At 57.5% G+C, this 14,995-nt stretch overlaps 2 protein-coding genes across 2 annotated transcripts in view; one reads left to right on the forward strand and one right to left on the reverse strand.

Moving 5' to 3' along the window:
* The first annotated feature begins 1,291 nt into the window (after positions 1–1,291).
* Positions 1,292–2,224, forward strand: LOC120396372 (protein maestro-like). The gene is made up of 2 exons (XM_039521177.1): positions 1,292–1,419; positions 1,776–2,224. The coding sequence occupies exons 1-2, from the start codon at positions 1,321–1,323 to the stop codon at positions 1,950–1,952; spliced, it is 276 nt and encodes a 91-aa protein (XP_039377111.1). The 5' UTR covers positions 1,292–1,320; the 3' UTR covers positions 1,953–2,224.
* An 8,235-nt stretch (positions 2,225–10,459) lies between these two features.
* Positions 10,460–14,995, reverse strand: part of LOC120396362 (maestro heat-like repeat-containing protein family member 1) — a 393,738-nt gene continuing 389,202 nt past the window's right edge. The window contains exons 17-18 of the mRNA XM_039521143.1: positions 11,058–11,136; positions 10,460–10,572 (exon numbers count right to left, since the gene is read on the reverse strand). The gene's annotated coding sequence lies outside the window, so the exon portion shown is untranslated. The remainder of the gene's footprint in view (positions 10,573–11,057; positions 11,137–14,995) is intronic.

Below are 14,995 nucleotides of genomic sequence, written 5' to 3' on the forward strand. Positions count from 1 at the left end.
CTGCAGACACTGCACCCCCCCACCTCCACCTCCACATTTGGCAGCGGGGGAACCATAGGCAGAAGTGGGGCAGCTTCTATTCTCACCCTGATCCCTTCAGTGCTGCAGCAAGGGAGTCCTCCCCCCCCCACCCCGCCCAGACACCAAGCATCTCCATCTCCTGCCCCCTTCTCTTCCCAGCATGGCCATGCAGGCCCTGGCACGGGTGCTGCACCTCAGGGGCAGTCAGCCAGCTGTGGAGCTCATGGACCAGGAGCGAGGCTGGCAGCTGCTAGAGGAGGCCCAGCCCGAGGGGTTTGCTCTCCTTAGCAGGTGAGGACAGAAGCGGGAGGAGTCACGTTCTCGCTCTGGAGCTCAGTGGGGCAGAGATGGGAGGGTGGCGGGACCAGGCAGTTCGGCATGTGCAGGGTTGTCATGCACACGTCAGCACGAGCTCTTGTTCTCTGCCAGGGCCATGGTGACCCACCCAAAGCAGGCCCTGAGGAGCATCCCGTGGCTCCTCCTTCCCAGCCTCCAGGCCAGCCAGGAGGGCGAACGCATGGCCTGCACTGTCCTGTTGGCAGAGGTGAGCTTGGAGGACCGGGGGGAGCGTTAATAAGGCCCAATAGCTGGTGAGCCAATGAGAGATGGTCCTGGTGGTGTATTGCTTGTAAATTAGTCCCTCTGCTGGGGGCTCTGTGGTGGGGTTTGGGAGCACCCCACTGGAACCAGAGGGAGCGCTCTGCCCTGCTCGTGTCACTTCTGTTAAGCTCAGCTGAAGCCAGCCTCTCGTGAACAGCAGTCAGTACGGATCTAAGTCACCTGCTGGCCCCTGATCATAATCCCTTCCTCTTCCTCCGGCCAGGCTAGGACCCACTGGCCTCGCCCAGCCCTCTCTGACAGCTCCTTTCAGTCCCTTTAGTTCCTCGGCAGCCCCCTGCTGATGGAGAAGGAGCCCGAGGCCATGCGGAAGCAGGTTGTGAAGGCCATGCTGCTGCGGACAGAGGACAGCAACATCCACATTTGAGGCAGAGCGCTGCACGGCCTCAGGAACGCAGTGACCGAGTTCCCGAACAAGGTGGGTCTGGAATGGCAGGATACTAGGCAGAGAGGGATGGGTAGGAAGCTCCTGGTTCCCCTTCTCCGCCACCCATGGCTCCTGTGGAGCAGACTGGGCTGTAGGCTAACTTGCCCGGACTGTGGTTCCACTCAGGCTGACAGGCGTTGCTCACCGGCGGCGTCAACCCCTTCTCTGCAGATAAGGAAGAAGCAAGACCAGATCCTGGGAGCTTTGTCTGCGCCGTGTGCGAATGCTGCGACCCCCGCGCCGTTCTGGATGCCATGGAAGGGCTCTGCTGGATGCTGCGGGACCCCAAGGCATCTCTGAAGGCGCACGTCGCCGTCCCGCTGGCCCTGCAGGCGAGAATGTTCTTTGAGGATGTAAGTACCAAGCAGGGCAGGCCCCAGGGCGCTATAGGGCCCCCCACAGAGGGAGAAGCTCAGGACCTGCCCTCACGCAGAGCGGGATCAGTGTCCAGTGCAGGCATGTTCCTGGACTTGTGGGGCAGCTTAGCTCCTCTGCCTGGGGGGGCAGGGATAGAATCATTCTTGGGCCGTGGGCCCACAATTGTTTGGCAGCCCTGGGGCCCAGCAGGAAGGAGGGGAGTTTGCAGAGAATTGCCCTGTCATTTGAACTAGCTGACACCTCTCCGGGCTCTGAATCTGTCAGGCTGATTCCCAAAGCATGTGAGGACCTGAGCCTGTCCCCCCCTAACCACCTTGCACCCTATCTGCAGGAGAACAGCGGCCTGAGGCGGGCCTCCATGGAGCTCTTTGGCCACCTCAGCAAATTTGTTTGCAAGAAGTCGTCCCTCTTTGGGGCTGAGGTGGAGGAGAGCATGGGGATGCTGCTCATCCACCTACAGGATGGGGATCCCCAGGTGGCCCAGGTGAGTGCAGCTGAGGGCTCATAGGGGCAGGGGTGCTGGGGGCATTATAACAACATGGCAAGGGTGGTGCAAACTCCACCCTCCAAGCCCCAGATCTTCTCAGTGCTGACCTGTGGCACCCAGGATAGGGACCCCCCACACTTGTCCAGCCCTTCCCCACCCCACACAGAGCTCTGCCAGTCCTCAGAGTGCAGCTGTGGGCAGGGCCGGCTCTGGCTTTTTTGCCGCCCCAAGCAAAAAAAAACCCACAGGCCGGCCGGAGCGGGAAGGGGTGCGGGGGACACAAACCTGCGGACCGGCCGGAGCGGTGAAGGGAGAAAAAACCCCCAAAACTGCCGGGCTTGCTACAGACCTGGCACCGCTCCCAGCAGGGTGCTCCCCTCCTCTGTGCTTCTGCCCCCTACAGGGCGGCTGGAGCGGCGAAGGGGAAAAAAACAACCAGCGGGAATGCTGCCCCTTCAGATCTGCCGCCCCAAGCAGCAGCTTGCTCAGCTGGTGCCTGGAGCCAGCCCTGGCTGCGGGGTAGATTTGTGGGGTTCCCTTCTCCTCCTCCCTTCCCCACAGGCACCTCCAGCCTCCCTGCCCAGCCAGACTTTCCACAGCTTTGGCTCCATTTTACAGCCTGCCCTGTTTAGTGGCCAGGCCCAGGTCTGTCTGTGGCCTCTAGCAAGTGACCTGACCCAAGCAGGACCTCAGGGAAGGCAGGTCGCTGGGGCCGGCTGGCTCTCCATTGCTGCTGCCCTGCCCTCACTTGTGTGCTAGCTCCTGTCTGGGAACGACCAGCCTCCTGCAGCAATCCCCTCCCCTGCTCCCCCACGTAGCAGCCCCCAATAGTGCCTGGGATTGAGAGGAGGCCAAGTACGTTGGTCACAGGGCAGTGCTGTTAACAGCCCAACAGGGACCCACAGGGAATGGTCCCTTCCCTGCTCCAGGAGTGTCCCTCCCCGGCCCCAGCAGTCGGGCCTGGCTCCTCTCAACCCAGCCAAGCTGGAGATGGGGGTTGTAGGGGCCTGGGGAACAACTGTCAGGCCAGAGGAGATTCTGCAAAGAGGTGGCTCCTTGCTGCTCCGGCACAGTGGAGTCTCCCCAAGCCGCGCAGAGCCTGCGAGTTGGCGCTCAGGAAGGCTCACCAGCTCCCTTCTCGCCCTCTCCGGCAGGCATGCAGGGTGGCGGAGCCAGCTGGCTGCATCCCCACTTCCTGAGTGAAGCCTGCAGGACCCTGGTGAGTGAGCCCTGCAGGACAGGGGGGCGGTCCTATGGGGGCAGGGCTTAAGGGGTTAAGGGGTGGGGTTAGGGTTTAATTGATGGTAGGGCTATTATACTACTAAGAGCAGGATGAAGTTCAGCTCGAAGAAGTGGGTGTGGGGGTTACTTTGTAAATCATCAGCTCGGTCCGTGACCGCCTCGGCTGCTATCTCAAGCGCTGATCGTACCTCTATTACTAGAAGAGAACCAGTCTGGGACAGATCTCTCTCCAACAGCCTCTGTGATAAAGGGAGAAGATGCACACACAAAAATCTCAGCTTCTCAGCAATCTCCTTGTAGTCTTTAATTGCTCTCTTGAATCCACCCATTCTTTCATAGACTTCTGCTCTCCTTAAAGTGTGTTTTAGTGTTTGTCTATATCCCTTCAGTTATTTGCTCTTCACAAGCCATCTTAGCACTTCTACTTTCCCGCTTACATGCTACCTGCTGTCATTTAGGCTTCTGTTTACTCCCCACCCTGCCTCTTTTAAAGAATTTGTTTAGCTCAAATAACCTCTTGGCTCTTGCTATTATTAGTGGCCTTGCTCGTTAGGAGCTCGCTTCATTACAAAGCCAATGTAAAGAGCTCAAACTCCCACTCCCTAAGCAAGAACTGGCCCCCGCAGTTTGTCCTCAGCAGTGACTGCGGCGGAGTAGGGGGCAGAAAGACGCTTGTTAAAGGGAGCTGGGGAGTTTTCTGACAGCCAGGGTCATACCTTGGGAGAGCCCAGGACTGCAGCCGGAGTGAAGGAAATTCTGGCTGCAGCAGCCTTATTCCTCTCTTGCTTTGTGGATTGGGGCTGTGAGAAGTGACACTGGGTCTGCTTGTGGCCTGCAGTTCAGCCTGCGACTCTGCCAACCCCTGCCCACCCTTCTTGGGCTGACCGCAGCCTCTACAGGCATTTACGCCCCAGGCCTAGCATAGCCTGCTCAGCACCTGGCTGGGGTCTGCCTAGTGAGCAGCTGGCAGGATCAGCCTCTGACAGAACTAATGCCCGTGATGCGGGGGAGCGGCTGGACTACACACTCCAGCCCTGGGATGTGTTTCCTCAGCACCTGGCTCTGTTTCCTCAGCTCTGGTGCAGCCCTCTGGGGCATGATCAGCTGTTGAAGGCAGGAAGGCTCAGAGCTAGAATTTCATATCCCCATAAGGATAGCTGGGGCTTGGGGGCGGGGTGATGGTCAGCTGCTCCGTGCATGCATGGACTCTTGGAGCTGCCACTTGCAGGGGGCTGGCAGCAATCCTTGGGAGAGATGGTTAGTGCTGGGTCTCCAGCACGACTTCCTGGCATATGCCAGGCTGGGTTCTGCAGAGTTAGCACCAAATGAGGCTCAGATCAACCCCCAGCCTCGCCCTTGGCTGCGGCTGCTCAGAGATCGGAGAGGTGTCAGCTAGTTCAAAGGAGCTGAGCTGCCCCACAAGTCCAGGAACATGCCTGCATCGGACACTGAGCCCCCTCCGCGTGAAGACAGGTCCTGAGCATCTCCCACTGTGGGGAGCCCTATAGCGCCATGGGGCCTGCCCTGCTTGGTACTTATTTCCTCAAAGAACGTTCTCGCCTGCAGGGCCAGCGGGACATCAACGTGCACCTTCAGAGATGCCTTGGGGTCCCGCAGCATCCAGCAGAGCCCTTCCATGGCATCCTGAATGACGCAGGGGTCACAGCATTCGCACACGGCACAGACAAAGCTCCCCAGGATCTGGTCTCGTTTCTTCCTGACCTGTAAAGAAGTGGTTGGATACCGCTCGGTGAGCAACGCTGTGTCAGCCTGAATGGAACCACAGTCTGGGCAACTCAGCCTACAGCCAGGTCTGCTCCACAGGAGCCATGGGCTGCGGAGAAGGAGAACCAAGAGCTTCCCACCCAGCCCTCTCTGCCTAATAACCTGCCACTTCAGACCCACTTTGTCTGGGAACTTGGTCACTGCGTTCCTGAGGCCATGCAGTGCTCTGCCTCGAATGTGGATGTTGCTGTCCTCCGTCCGCAGCAGCATGATCTTCACAACCTGCTTCCTCATGGCCTCGGGCTCATTCTCCATCAGCAGGGGGCTTCCGAGGAACTAAAGGGACTGAAAGGAGCTGTCAGAGAGGGCTGGGTGAGGCCAGTGGGTCCTAGCCTGGCTGGAGGAAGGGGAAGGGAGTTTGGTCAGGGGCCAGGAGGTGACTTAGATCTGTACCTACTGCTGTTCACGAGAGGCTGGCTTCACTGAGCTTAACAGAAGTGATATGAGCAGGGCAGAGTTCTCCCTTGGGTTTCAGCAGGGTGCTCCCAAACCCCACCACAGAAAGCCAAGCAGAGGGATTAATTTAGAAGCAATACACCACAGGGACTATCTCTCATTGGCTGACCAGCTATTGGCCTCCTGGTCCATCAGCTTCTAGGCCTTGTTAACCCTCCTCCTGGTCCTCCAGGCTCACCTCTGCCAACAGGACAGTGCAGGCCATGCGTTCACCCTCCTGGCTGGACTGGAGGCCATGAAGGAGGAGCCACGGGATGCTCCTCAGGGCCTGCTTTGGGTGGGTCACCATGGCCCTGGGAGAGAACAAGAGCTCATGCTGACGTGTGCATGACAACCCTGCACATGCCGGAATCTGGCCTGGTCCCGGCCACCCCCTCCCATCTCTGCCCCACTGGGCTCCAGAGCGAGAACGTGACTCCTGCAGCCTCTGTCCTCACCTGCTAAGGAGAGCGAACCCCTTGGGCTGGGCCTCCTCTAGCAGCTGCCAGCCTCGCTCCTGGTCCATGAGCTCCACAGCTGGCTGACTGCCCCTGAGGTGCAGCACCCGCGCCAGGGCCTGCACGGCCATGCTGGGAAGAGAAGGGGGCAGGAGATGGTGATGCGGGGATGCCTGCTCTCTGGGCGGGGTGGGACTCCCTTGCTGCAGCACTGAAGGGATCAGGGTGAGAATAGAAGCTGCTCCACTTCTGCCTTTGGTTCTCCCCTACCCAGCTGTGGGGGTGGGCGAGGGAGTGTCTGCAGATGTGACCTACACTCTCCTCCAAAGATGTGAAAATTGCCCCCCCCCACCCAGGAAACTGACCCTGGGGAGAAAAGTACATGCAGTGCCCCCCTGTACACTCTGCTGCTCTGAGCCCTGCCCTCATGAGCTGCCCACTCTGAGGAGCTTTCTGGCTCCAGGAGTATCCGGGGGCAGCTCTGCCCGCTCCTGAGCACGAGAAGCCTGGCTGATCTGAACCTTCAGTCTCCCAAAGGCGTCCAGGGTCCCTGGACAACGAGGATCCAGGCAAGAAACTTCCCCCTCCTCGGGGCTAGCACAGACACTGCATGGGTGCTGGAATCCATCAGCTCCACATGTTACCGACGGGGACTGGTGTCACTGGGCAGGTCCTGCTGGGCTCCCGAGAGGTGCCGTGCTGGGGAGCAGGCGATGGCGAGGAAGCAAGAGGCGAACAGGTCGTCCTCGAGTCCCTCCAGCCTGTCCGCTTGCCCCAGGGCCCCGACCAGCTCCCACAGGCCACGTGTGGTCTGGAAGGGAACAAGATACAGTCAGAAGGCCGTGGCCGTGTGCAGAATGCAGCCAGGAAAGAGGGCTGAATGCCAGCGCTGGGAACTTACCGCCAGGGGCAGCCGGGCTGGCTGGGGGCAGCTCCTGTCCTGGCTCTGTCTAGCGTTAGCCTGGCCCTTCTCCGGGCTGTCACACAGCAGGATGTGCAGTACCTCCCTGGTCAGCGTGGGGTCTGCACCTAGGAATCTCCAGATGGCCTTGGCCTGGCTGTGACGGACAGAGGGACGGCAGGGAAGGAATTAACACAGAGGAGGGGCCCAGTTGGTGCACACCGGGGATGATGCCCTGCGAGGGGTGACGAGCCAGAAGCAGCAGGTTGAGCCTGCTGGTGGCTGACCTCAAGGCCTTTCAGGCACTGGCCAGTCCTAAGAGGTTCATACCCTCCTGCCTGGGCACTGCCAGGGGGCGCTGTGTCACAGCAAGGGACGGGCGGAGGTGGCCAGACTCACTTCTCCCAGCTGGGGAGGTCCCCTCCCTCCCTTGCTGCCTTCTCCTGATGGGAACCAGAGGGGCTGGGGTTAGAGCCCCCACGGGGGAAAGCAGTGACTCCAGGCGTAGGGGTGGGGGCTGGTGTGTGTGAGGAGGTGCCCACCCTTGCGGGGGGCTAGTGCTAGGTGCTGGGCTGGATCTCCGTAGCTGGGGGGGCACAGAGTGTGGGCTGTGTGCAAGGAGAGCAGGAGCTCCTTCCCCGTGGGGCAGAGGGTGGGGGGTTCAGGAGAAACAAGGCTCCAGGTCTGGCCACGCCATGGCTCTGGGTGTGGGGGTTGGAGAAGGCTGTAAAATGGGCGCTGTGCTTGTCGGCTCTGGGCAGGATGCAGGAAGGCGCTGCTGGCACGGGGAAACCTGGCAGGCTGGTGAATTGGATAAGACCAGCCTCTAGGGGTGGGATCAGGCATCTAAAAGCGTGTGGCGATGGGGAAGATACCAGGCTGGGATTCTGGGAGAGGAGAGTGCATTTCCCAGCTGTGGGGAGGGGGTGCCCCTGTGGGGACATACTCAGTGTAGGAGACAGGGCACAATCTGGAGACAGGGCACATTTCCCAGGGAGTGAGCCGGGCAAGCCAGATGCCTGGGATCAAAGCCTGCAAACGATTACAGGGCCATGCCCAGCAGCCGCCCTGCAGACAGGGGATGGATGGTTCCCATTGATCAATGATGGTGAGAAGGGACGTCTCCCCTCCACATCTTCCCTCGTGCCCCAGGAATTCTAGGCATGGGGTAAGATGGAGCTGCCCGAGATGTCCAATGCCCAGCCATTACTTGGCCCTGTACCTCTGATTCTTTCTCTCTCAGCACCGCCTCCATGACCCCTGCCATCTGGTCAGCACTCTCCCCCTTCTCCAGCAGGCCCAGCAGCAGGGTGAAGCTGAAGGGCGTGAGGTCACGCGACCGCAGGTGTTTCGCGATGAGCTGCAGGGAAAGTCACAGGCCGAGTGTGAGCTGTGAGCCCCGGCCCGGGGAGGTGGGTTTGCTCTTTGGGGAACAGGGACAGAGACACAGGCCTGTGCCCAGGGCTACGTGAGTGGGCATTGGAGCCCATACCCAGGAATTTCCATCTGCAGGCTCCCCATCGAGGAAAGGAGACAGTAACCCCCCTTTCCCATGGGTGTGTCTGTCTCTCCAGCCACAGTATCTTTTACTCACGATAGCAACATGGGCAGGGCTCTCTCTGCAGCTATCATCCTTCTGCATCTTGCTCAGCACGGTTGCCACCGCCCCTGTCTTGGTGTGCACGGTGGACACACAAGAAACCAGCAGAGCTCAGGCAGAGCTCTCGGGGCCGGATTCTTTCTTCTCCCCATCGAGCCAGGTCAGAGGTGCCAAAGAGCCAGCTCGGGCGAGCTCTGAACTGGCTCCTGGGCCAACTGCCCACCTATCACCCTGCTGTAGAAGGTGTGTTGGGGCTGGGGTGGGATCAGGGGAGGTCCCAGATAGTCCCAGGCACCTGGTGAAGGGCAGATGCCAGGTCAGCCTGGTAGGTAACAACCCACTTCTGCTCTGTGTCCCTCTGGTCAGGGATAGGATGAAGGCACCATGTTCAGCCCTGCTTGCTAGGTAACGGCCGGGGCTGTGAGGGCTGAGAAGTGGCGACTGCTTCCACTCCATCTTACCTTTGCAAGGCGTGAAGAGCCAGTAGAGAGCCTGAGATGCCCAGTATCTGGTGGCCTGCTGAACATCAAAGTCCTGTGGCTTGTCAGCAGCCCGGCCATGTAGCCCTGCTCTGCCATGGGTTTGAGGTCCTAATGGGCCACCAAACAGAAAATCAGGGCATGGGTTGGGGTGAGCCCAGCTCTGTCTGTATCACTCCCGCCCCACCCCGTGAGTGCTGTTGGGGGCAGCAGGGTCTGTGCTGCTCACCTCGGTGATGACTCTGAGGCGACAAAACATGAAGATCTGGGCCCGGGCTCTCACAGCTCGGCTCCTCTCCTGGGCCCGGGGAGAGCAGATCCACAGCTGCAAGTGCTGGGGAGCAGGGAGAAAGCCGTGTGAGTGGCAGCAATGCCGGAGCGACCCCCAGAACCTGCTTCCCGCCCCAGCAGGGAGAAGACATGGAGTATTTAACCTCTTCTCCTCCACTTTTGGACACTGGAACTCAGCACTCCTCTCCTGTCTGGGGGCCGTTGGAACAGGTCTGAGGGTCTTGGGCTCAGCGCTTTGAGGATTCTCCCCATGGATCCTGTGGGGTCTTGGGGCTGTTTCTTCAGGGGCACAGGGGCGCCAGCCCAAATTTAGGAGGCCAAAGTGACACGCCCTGGAGTAGGACGAGAATTGTCTTGCTGGATCCCAGGGTCAGGTGTATTCCCCATGGGCACTGGCTAGTTCACAGCAACTGGGAGGCCTGCTCAGCCCCCTCGGGATCAACTGGAGCCTTCCCTCTTGTGGTTCAGATAGAATGTGAACAACCAGCCCGGCCCCACATGGCCTGTGCGAATGGGCCCCTCCCTATCATACCAGGAACGTCTGCAGCACAAGATCCAGGCCCTCCCAGGGCAGCTGTTGGAGAGACTGGAGCAGAGAGAAGCAGGGGAGTTGGGGTGCACGAGGCAGAGGGACAAGTGGATCCTCCATCTGGAGCCAGGTGCTGTTGGTATTCAGGGTCCCTTTACCCAGGTGATACTGATCCCCCTGCAGTTAGACATGGGTCTCACCTGGACCATGGGCTGCCCTTCCCCAAAGAATCCTTCCTCCCACCTGGGCTCCCCAACACATGTACTGAGCAGGGCTCTGGAGGGAACGCCTCCTCCCTCCCCCTCTGGAGGGGCCCCAGCTGCCCCCCAACACCTCGCTGGCTCGCCAAGGGCTGAGCTGTTCATCCCCGCTCCAGCTAATCTCTGTTTCTGTGGCAGGGCGAGTCGTGGCCTGGCCGTGTGGCTGTCCCGAATCCATGCTTTCCTCCCGCTGCACCAAATGCTATTTAACGCTCTGGGCCAGATCCTCAGCTGGTGTAAACTGGGGGTAGGTTCCAGCTCCCTGTGCCAAGAAGCCAGGGTAATTCTGTACAGTCTCACAGACACTCACCTCTACAGCTGTCCTCCCTGCCAACCCCGCTGCAGAATTAACTGAGTAGCCACTTGTGACCAGCCCTTTGGAAAATAAACCGAGGGGCTGGATTCGGCTGGACACGCAGCTCTCTGCATCGGGCCAGGGTCCAGCTACTCAGCAAGGGGGTGGCTGAGTTTCCCAGCCAAGGAGGCAGGTGGAAGCTGCAGCTTTGTCCATGCCTCACTAAGCTCTGTACAGATAGCGGAGCTTTCTGCCGCCTCAGTCCCCCTCAGCTTCACCAGGGCTGGGCGCTGAATCATGGCGCTGGTGATTCACATGCTGATGGTCTCAGCCTCCTGTTCCTTAGAGAGGCGAGGCTCGAATTTCCTGATTGAAAGGAAGGGAGCAGACGGGGCCATTAGAACAGAGACAGGTCCCGGCATGAGCTAGGTTGGGTTTGCTGGCACGAGGGACAGCTCCCTCCCTAAGCAGCAGAGCTCCAGGTGGCATCTCCAGCAGAGCCACCGCCTAGGGAATGGTCCTGGCTTGAGATGCCTCTGCCCCCAGGGCCCGGCAGGGGCTCTGCTGGGGAAGCTGCTCTCTGGGGATGATCCTGGGCCCTGCTCCGTGGCTGCACCCATTCACAGAACTTCATGCTGATGGGAGGGATTCCCTCTTACCAGGCAATATGCAGAGATGGGGTCTGGATAAAGTGACCCGGAGGCCGAGGAGGATATGGCCCGTTAGTGAGCCACCGGGGAGGAGCATCCTCCAGTTCTTCTTGCAGCTCGTCCCTCCCCCACTTCCTCTCCCTCCATCTGCTCCTCCCCGGCTGCTGGGCTCCACAGGTGAGTCAGACCCCAGGGACGTACTCTAAGTATGAGATGGCCAGCAGGGCATGCTGGTGATGGGGTTCTGCAGCTGGGCCCGGTCTTTGCCTCTGAGCATCTCCTGCAGCACAAAGCAGAGAGTCAAAGGCAAAAGAATTTTGGGAGCTGGGTTACTTAGCAAGATGTGGAATCTCCAAATGCTGTTTGACGCCCCCACCAACCCTCAGCCCCAGCGTGCAGTGCACTGGGGCCCGGAGCTGGGAAGATGGCCTGGGAGTGGCCCCATGGCCAGAATGCAGGGGACATTCACAAGACAGTTCCTGTTTTGCCATTCCTGACGGCACATCTGGAAACTTCAGCATCTGCCACGGAGCAGGGAAGGGGGATCTGGGCAGAGGCAATTTTGTGACAGGGAGCATTAGAGTCCTTAACAGCTGAGGTGTGACACTATTGACATGAACTGGGACCGTATAGATCATTGTTGCAACCAAAGTCCTGTAGTGGCACCAAATCTTATATAAAGTGGGTCAAATAGGGTGTCTAAGACAAGGTTATGGTTTGCTGGTTATGATTATGCTATCTGTATATGTGTATCATTTTTGTAGTTGAAATTATGAATATTGACTCTGTACTGTCTGTATTTCAAACTTCTGCTACGCTTCTGGGTGACACCCCAGACAAGTTGGTGTCAGCTTTGCCTAGCCTGCTTCATGGTCCATTAAGGACCATCAGCTGTACAATTGACCCTTTGAGAGAAGGCAGATACACCTTGTGACTCAGCAAAGTATGCAGGGACTTGCCCATGTGACTCCAAACTCCATTTTGCTGTAATTTTCCACAGTAAGAACAAAGAGGTGTTCTTATACCTGGAAAAGACTATAAAAGGCTGGTGGCTCTCCTCCATCTTGTCTTAAATCCTGCTTCTTACCTCTGGAGGGACTTTGCTACCAATGGAAGCTCTACACAAAGGACTGATGACCCACCCCAGCTGGGGATGTACTCTAGAGTCTGGATTTGAACCTGCACTTTATTCTGTCACTGCTACAAGACTAAACCAAAAACTTTGCCATCACTGTATGTCATTGATTCCATTTAACCAATTCTAGCTCTCATCTGTATCTTTTTCCATTTATGAATAAACCTTTAGATTTTAGACTCTAAAGGATTGGCAACAGCGTGATTTGTGGGTAAGATCTGATTTGTGTATTGACCTGGGTCTGGGCCTTGGTCCTTTGGGATCAGGAGAACCTTTTTTCTTTTACTGAGGCATTGGTTCTCATAACCATTTGTCCCCATAATGAGTGGCACTGGAGGTGATACTGGGAAACTGGAGTGTCTAAGGGAATTGCTTGTGTGACTTGTGGTTAGCCAGTGGGGTAAAACCAAAGTCTTCTCTGTTTGGCTGGTTCGGTTTGCTTTGGTGTGCATAGAAACCCCAGCCCTGGGCTGTAACTGCCCTGCTTTAAGCAATTTGTCCTAAATTGGCACTCAGTTGGGTCCCACCAGAACCAGTATCGTTACGAGGTCAAATATTTTCCTGCAAACCTAGGGAGGGCTGCGCCTGTTAAGTCCTCAGGATCATGTCCAGGAGTTAATCCCCAGGGCACTTCTGGGTGCCGGGTAGATCCCTCAGAAGTGGGATGGGGAATCGTCCCGGGTGTAAGCAGCATGAATCTGCTAATGGAAAATAGTGTCATTTAATTCCTTGGGCTGGAATTGCACCAGAAGACTCTGGCATCAGCACTAGGTTTGCAGTGCACAATGTAGAGCCCTGGGCAGCCGGTCGCAAACACAGCACAGGGCCTTCAGCGCCAGATACTCTGGCATGTGCATCTGACTGAGGGACCCCTCCCAGGACCCAAGTGTGCTCACTCACCAGCAGCGGGGACAACACGGAGCATGTGCCCTGGCTCACCAAGGGAATCCTGCTCTCTTGGGTGACAGCTTCACCCACCAGCATGAGGCTTCTCAAAAAAACAGATCTCACCAGTGGGTCCTGGGCTCACAGGCAGGAGGGGGAAGAGAATGATGAGGAAACAGCTACAGGCAATAGAGAGCTGAGACACAAGGCTACAGGGCAAGTCTCTACAAGGGAGCTGCTGTCCCAGGCTGGATTGCCCTCAAGCCCTAAGGGAAAGAACCTGGCTTGTTGAGTGGAACATCTTTGCATTCCCTAGGGGACCATCTCTGGAGATGGATGCAAGGAACGGGCTGATTTCCAGAGGTGCTGAGCACTTGCAGTTCCCAGAGCTGTCAATGGGCCCTGGGGTTGCTCAGCTCCCCTGACAATCAGGTCGTAATTGTCTGATCTGGGACAGGAATCTGCTGCTCTCTGGAGCTGGCTGGGCTCTCCCTACCAAGGCGTCCGTTCTCCAAGGAGAACATTCAGTTCAACCAAACTAGCATCCCCTCTCCTTTTCGCTGGGACGCGCATCTGGGCATTGTAACAAGCGTGGGACTGAATGTCGGCCTCAAACTTCCCATGGCAAGAAAACAACCTAGAGTTATCTCAAAAATCCCCCTTCAGCACCAGAGCCTGTCAACCAGGCTAGGGGCCTGAATCCCTCCATGTGCCTTTTGTGCCCAGCTACACCATCGACTGCAGTGTGTGGTGAAACAGGCCCTAAATATTTATCTTCTGATCCCTGAGTGTGGCACAAGCCTAGAGGTACCAAACAGGGTACAGTCATCTCTGGGACAAGAGCACCAAATGATGCACAGCTACACGCTAACAAGGCCTAGATGGGAGTCCTTCCATTAGCTTCCATGGGCCTGGAATCAGAGAAGAAGCTAATCGAGATGGGGGAGTCACAGAGAATGGTGCTGTTCCCATGTCTCCTGTCCCTCCTGGGGCAAAGGGCCAGCCCTCTGAGCTGAGTTTATGCAAAGACATAGCTCTGTGCTGCTGTGCACAGCCTGGGTAGGTGCTGCGTGGGCAGTCAGGGGAAGGCTCTGACTTACGTGTGGGCTCAGAAAATAGTGTTGTCACATGGGAGACAGGATCTTGCAGTCTGTGCTCTCTAGGATGAGATCTGTGGGGCCCAAGTGGACCACGTGCCCATAGGTGAGGAGCAGGAGGCTTCTCAGTTGCACGATGGAAGCTGGCTCCTGAGAATTGCAAAGTAAAGAGTGAGGAGGCGGTATGGCCTCCAGCTGCTCCTAACTCACAAATGGGGGATTTTTTACCCAGCTGGCTTAGCAACCAGAGGCTACTTTGCGGAGCTGAATTGCCTGGACTGCGAGGCCCTTCCCAGCTCCCCAGGACTGGGTGGTTGAGGTGACCCGGCAGCCGAAGGGGACGCACTAGCATCTGCTTTAATTCAGCCTAGCTCCAGAGATGTCACTGGGACTACAGTGGATTGCACAGGCCCAGAGAGTTACTGGGACGGTGGTGGTGGTGGTGCGAGGGAAATGTCAGACATGCCAGCCCTGGTGAGTCTGCCAGGAAGGTCTGTGAAATAGCCCAGATCAGGGGAAGACCAAGGGTCTGTTCTGCTGAGAAATGTGTCAGCTGGAGCTGATGGCATGGCAGTGTCTTTTGGGCCCTCTCTGAGCCTTGTTTAATTCAGGTAATTCAGCCACCTACACCACACTCACTCCAACAACCCTGACCTAAATTGCTAACTCTATGGCCTGCCTTGGTCATCTCTCCTATTGAAACCTGCAGGATCATTTGCTGACTCCTTTTAACCAATGGGGTTGAATTATGCAAATCAGCTGCACAGAATTAGCATTGTGACATCAGAGTTAACTCAGCCAGTCAATGTGCCTCTACCTGCAGCACCAAGTAAATGGCACAGTGTGGAAATCAAGCTTTCCTGGTGGCCGGGTTGGGGGTTTCCATTTGTAACGAAAAACGAGGTTCTCTCCACTGATGCCTAGAAATTCTGGAATCAATTGGACGTAGTCTTCAAAAATTATTACATTACAGACAGACAAAGAAATACCATTGAATTGAGTGTTAGGCCTCACTGCACTCA

This window comes from Mauremys reevesii, linkage group 2 (genome assembly GCF_016161935.1).
Source record: "Mauremys reevesii isolate NIE-2019 linkage group 2, ASM1616193v1, whole genome shotgun sequence".
Taxonomy (NCBI): domain Eukaryota; kingdom Metazoa; phylum Chordata; order Testudines; family Geoemydidae; genus Mauremys; species Mauremys reevesii.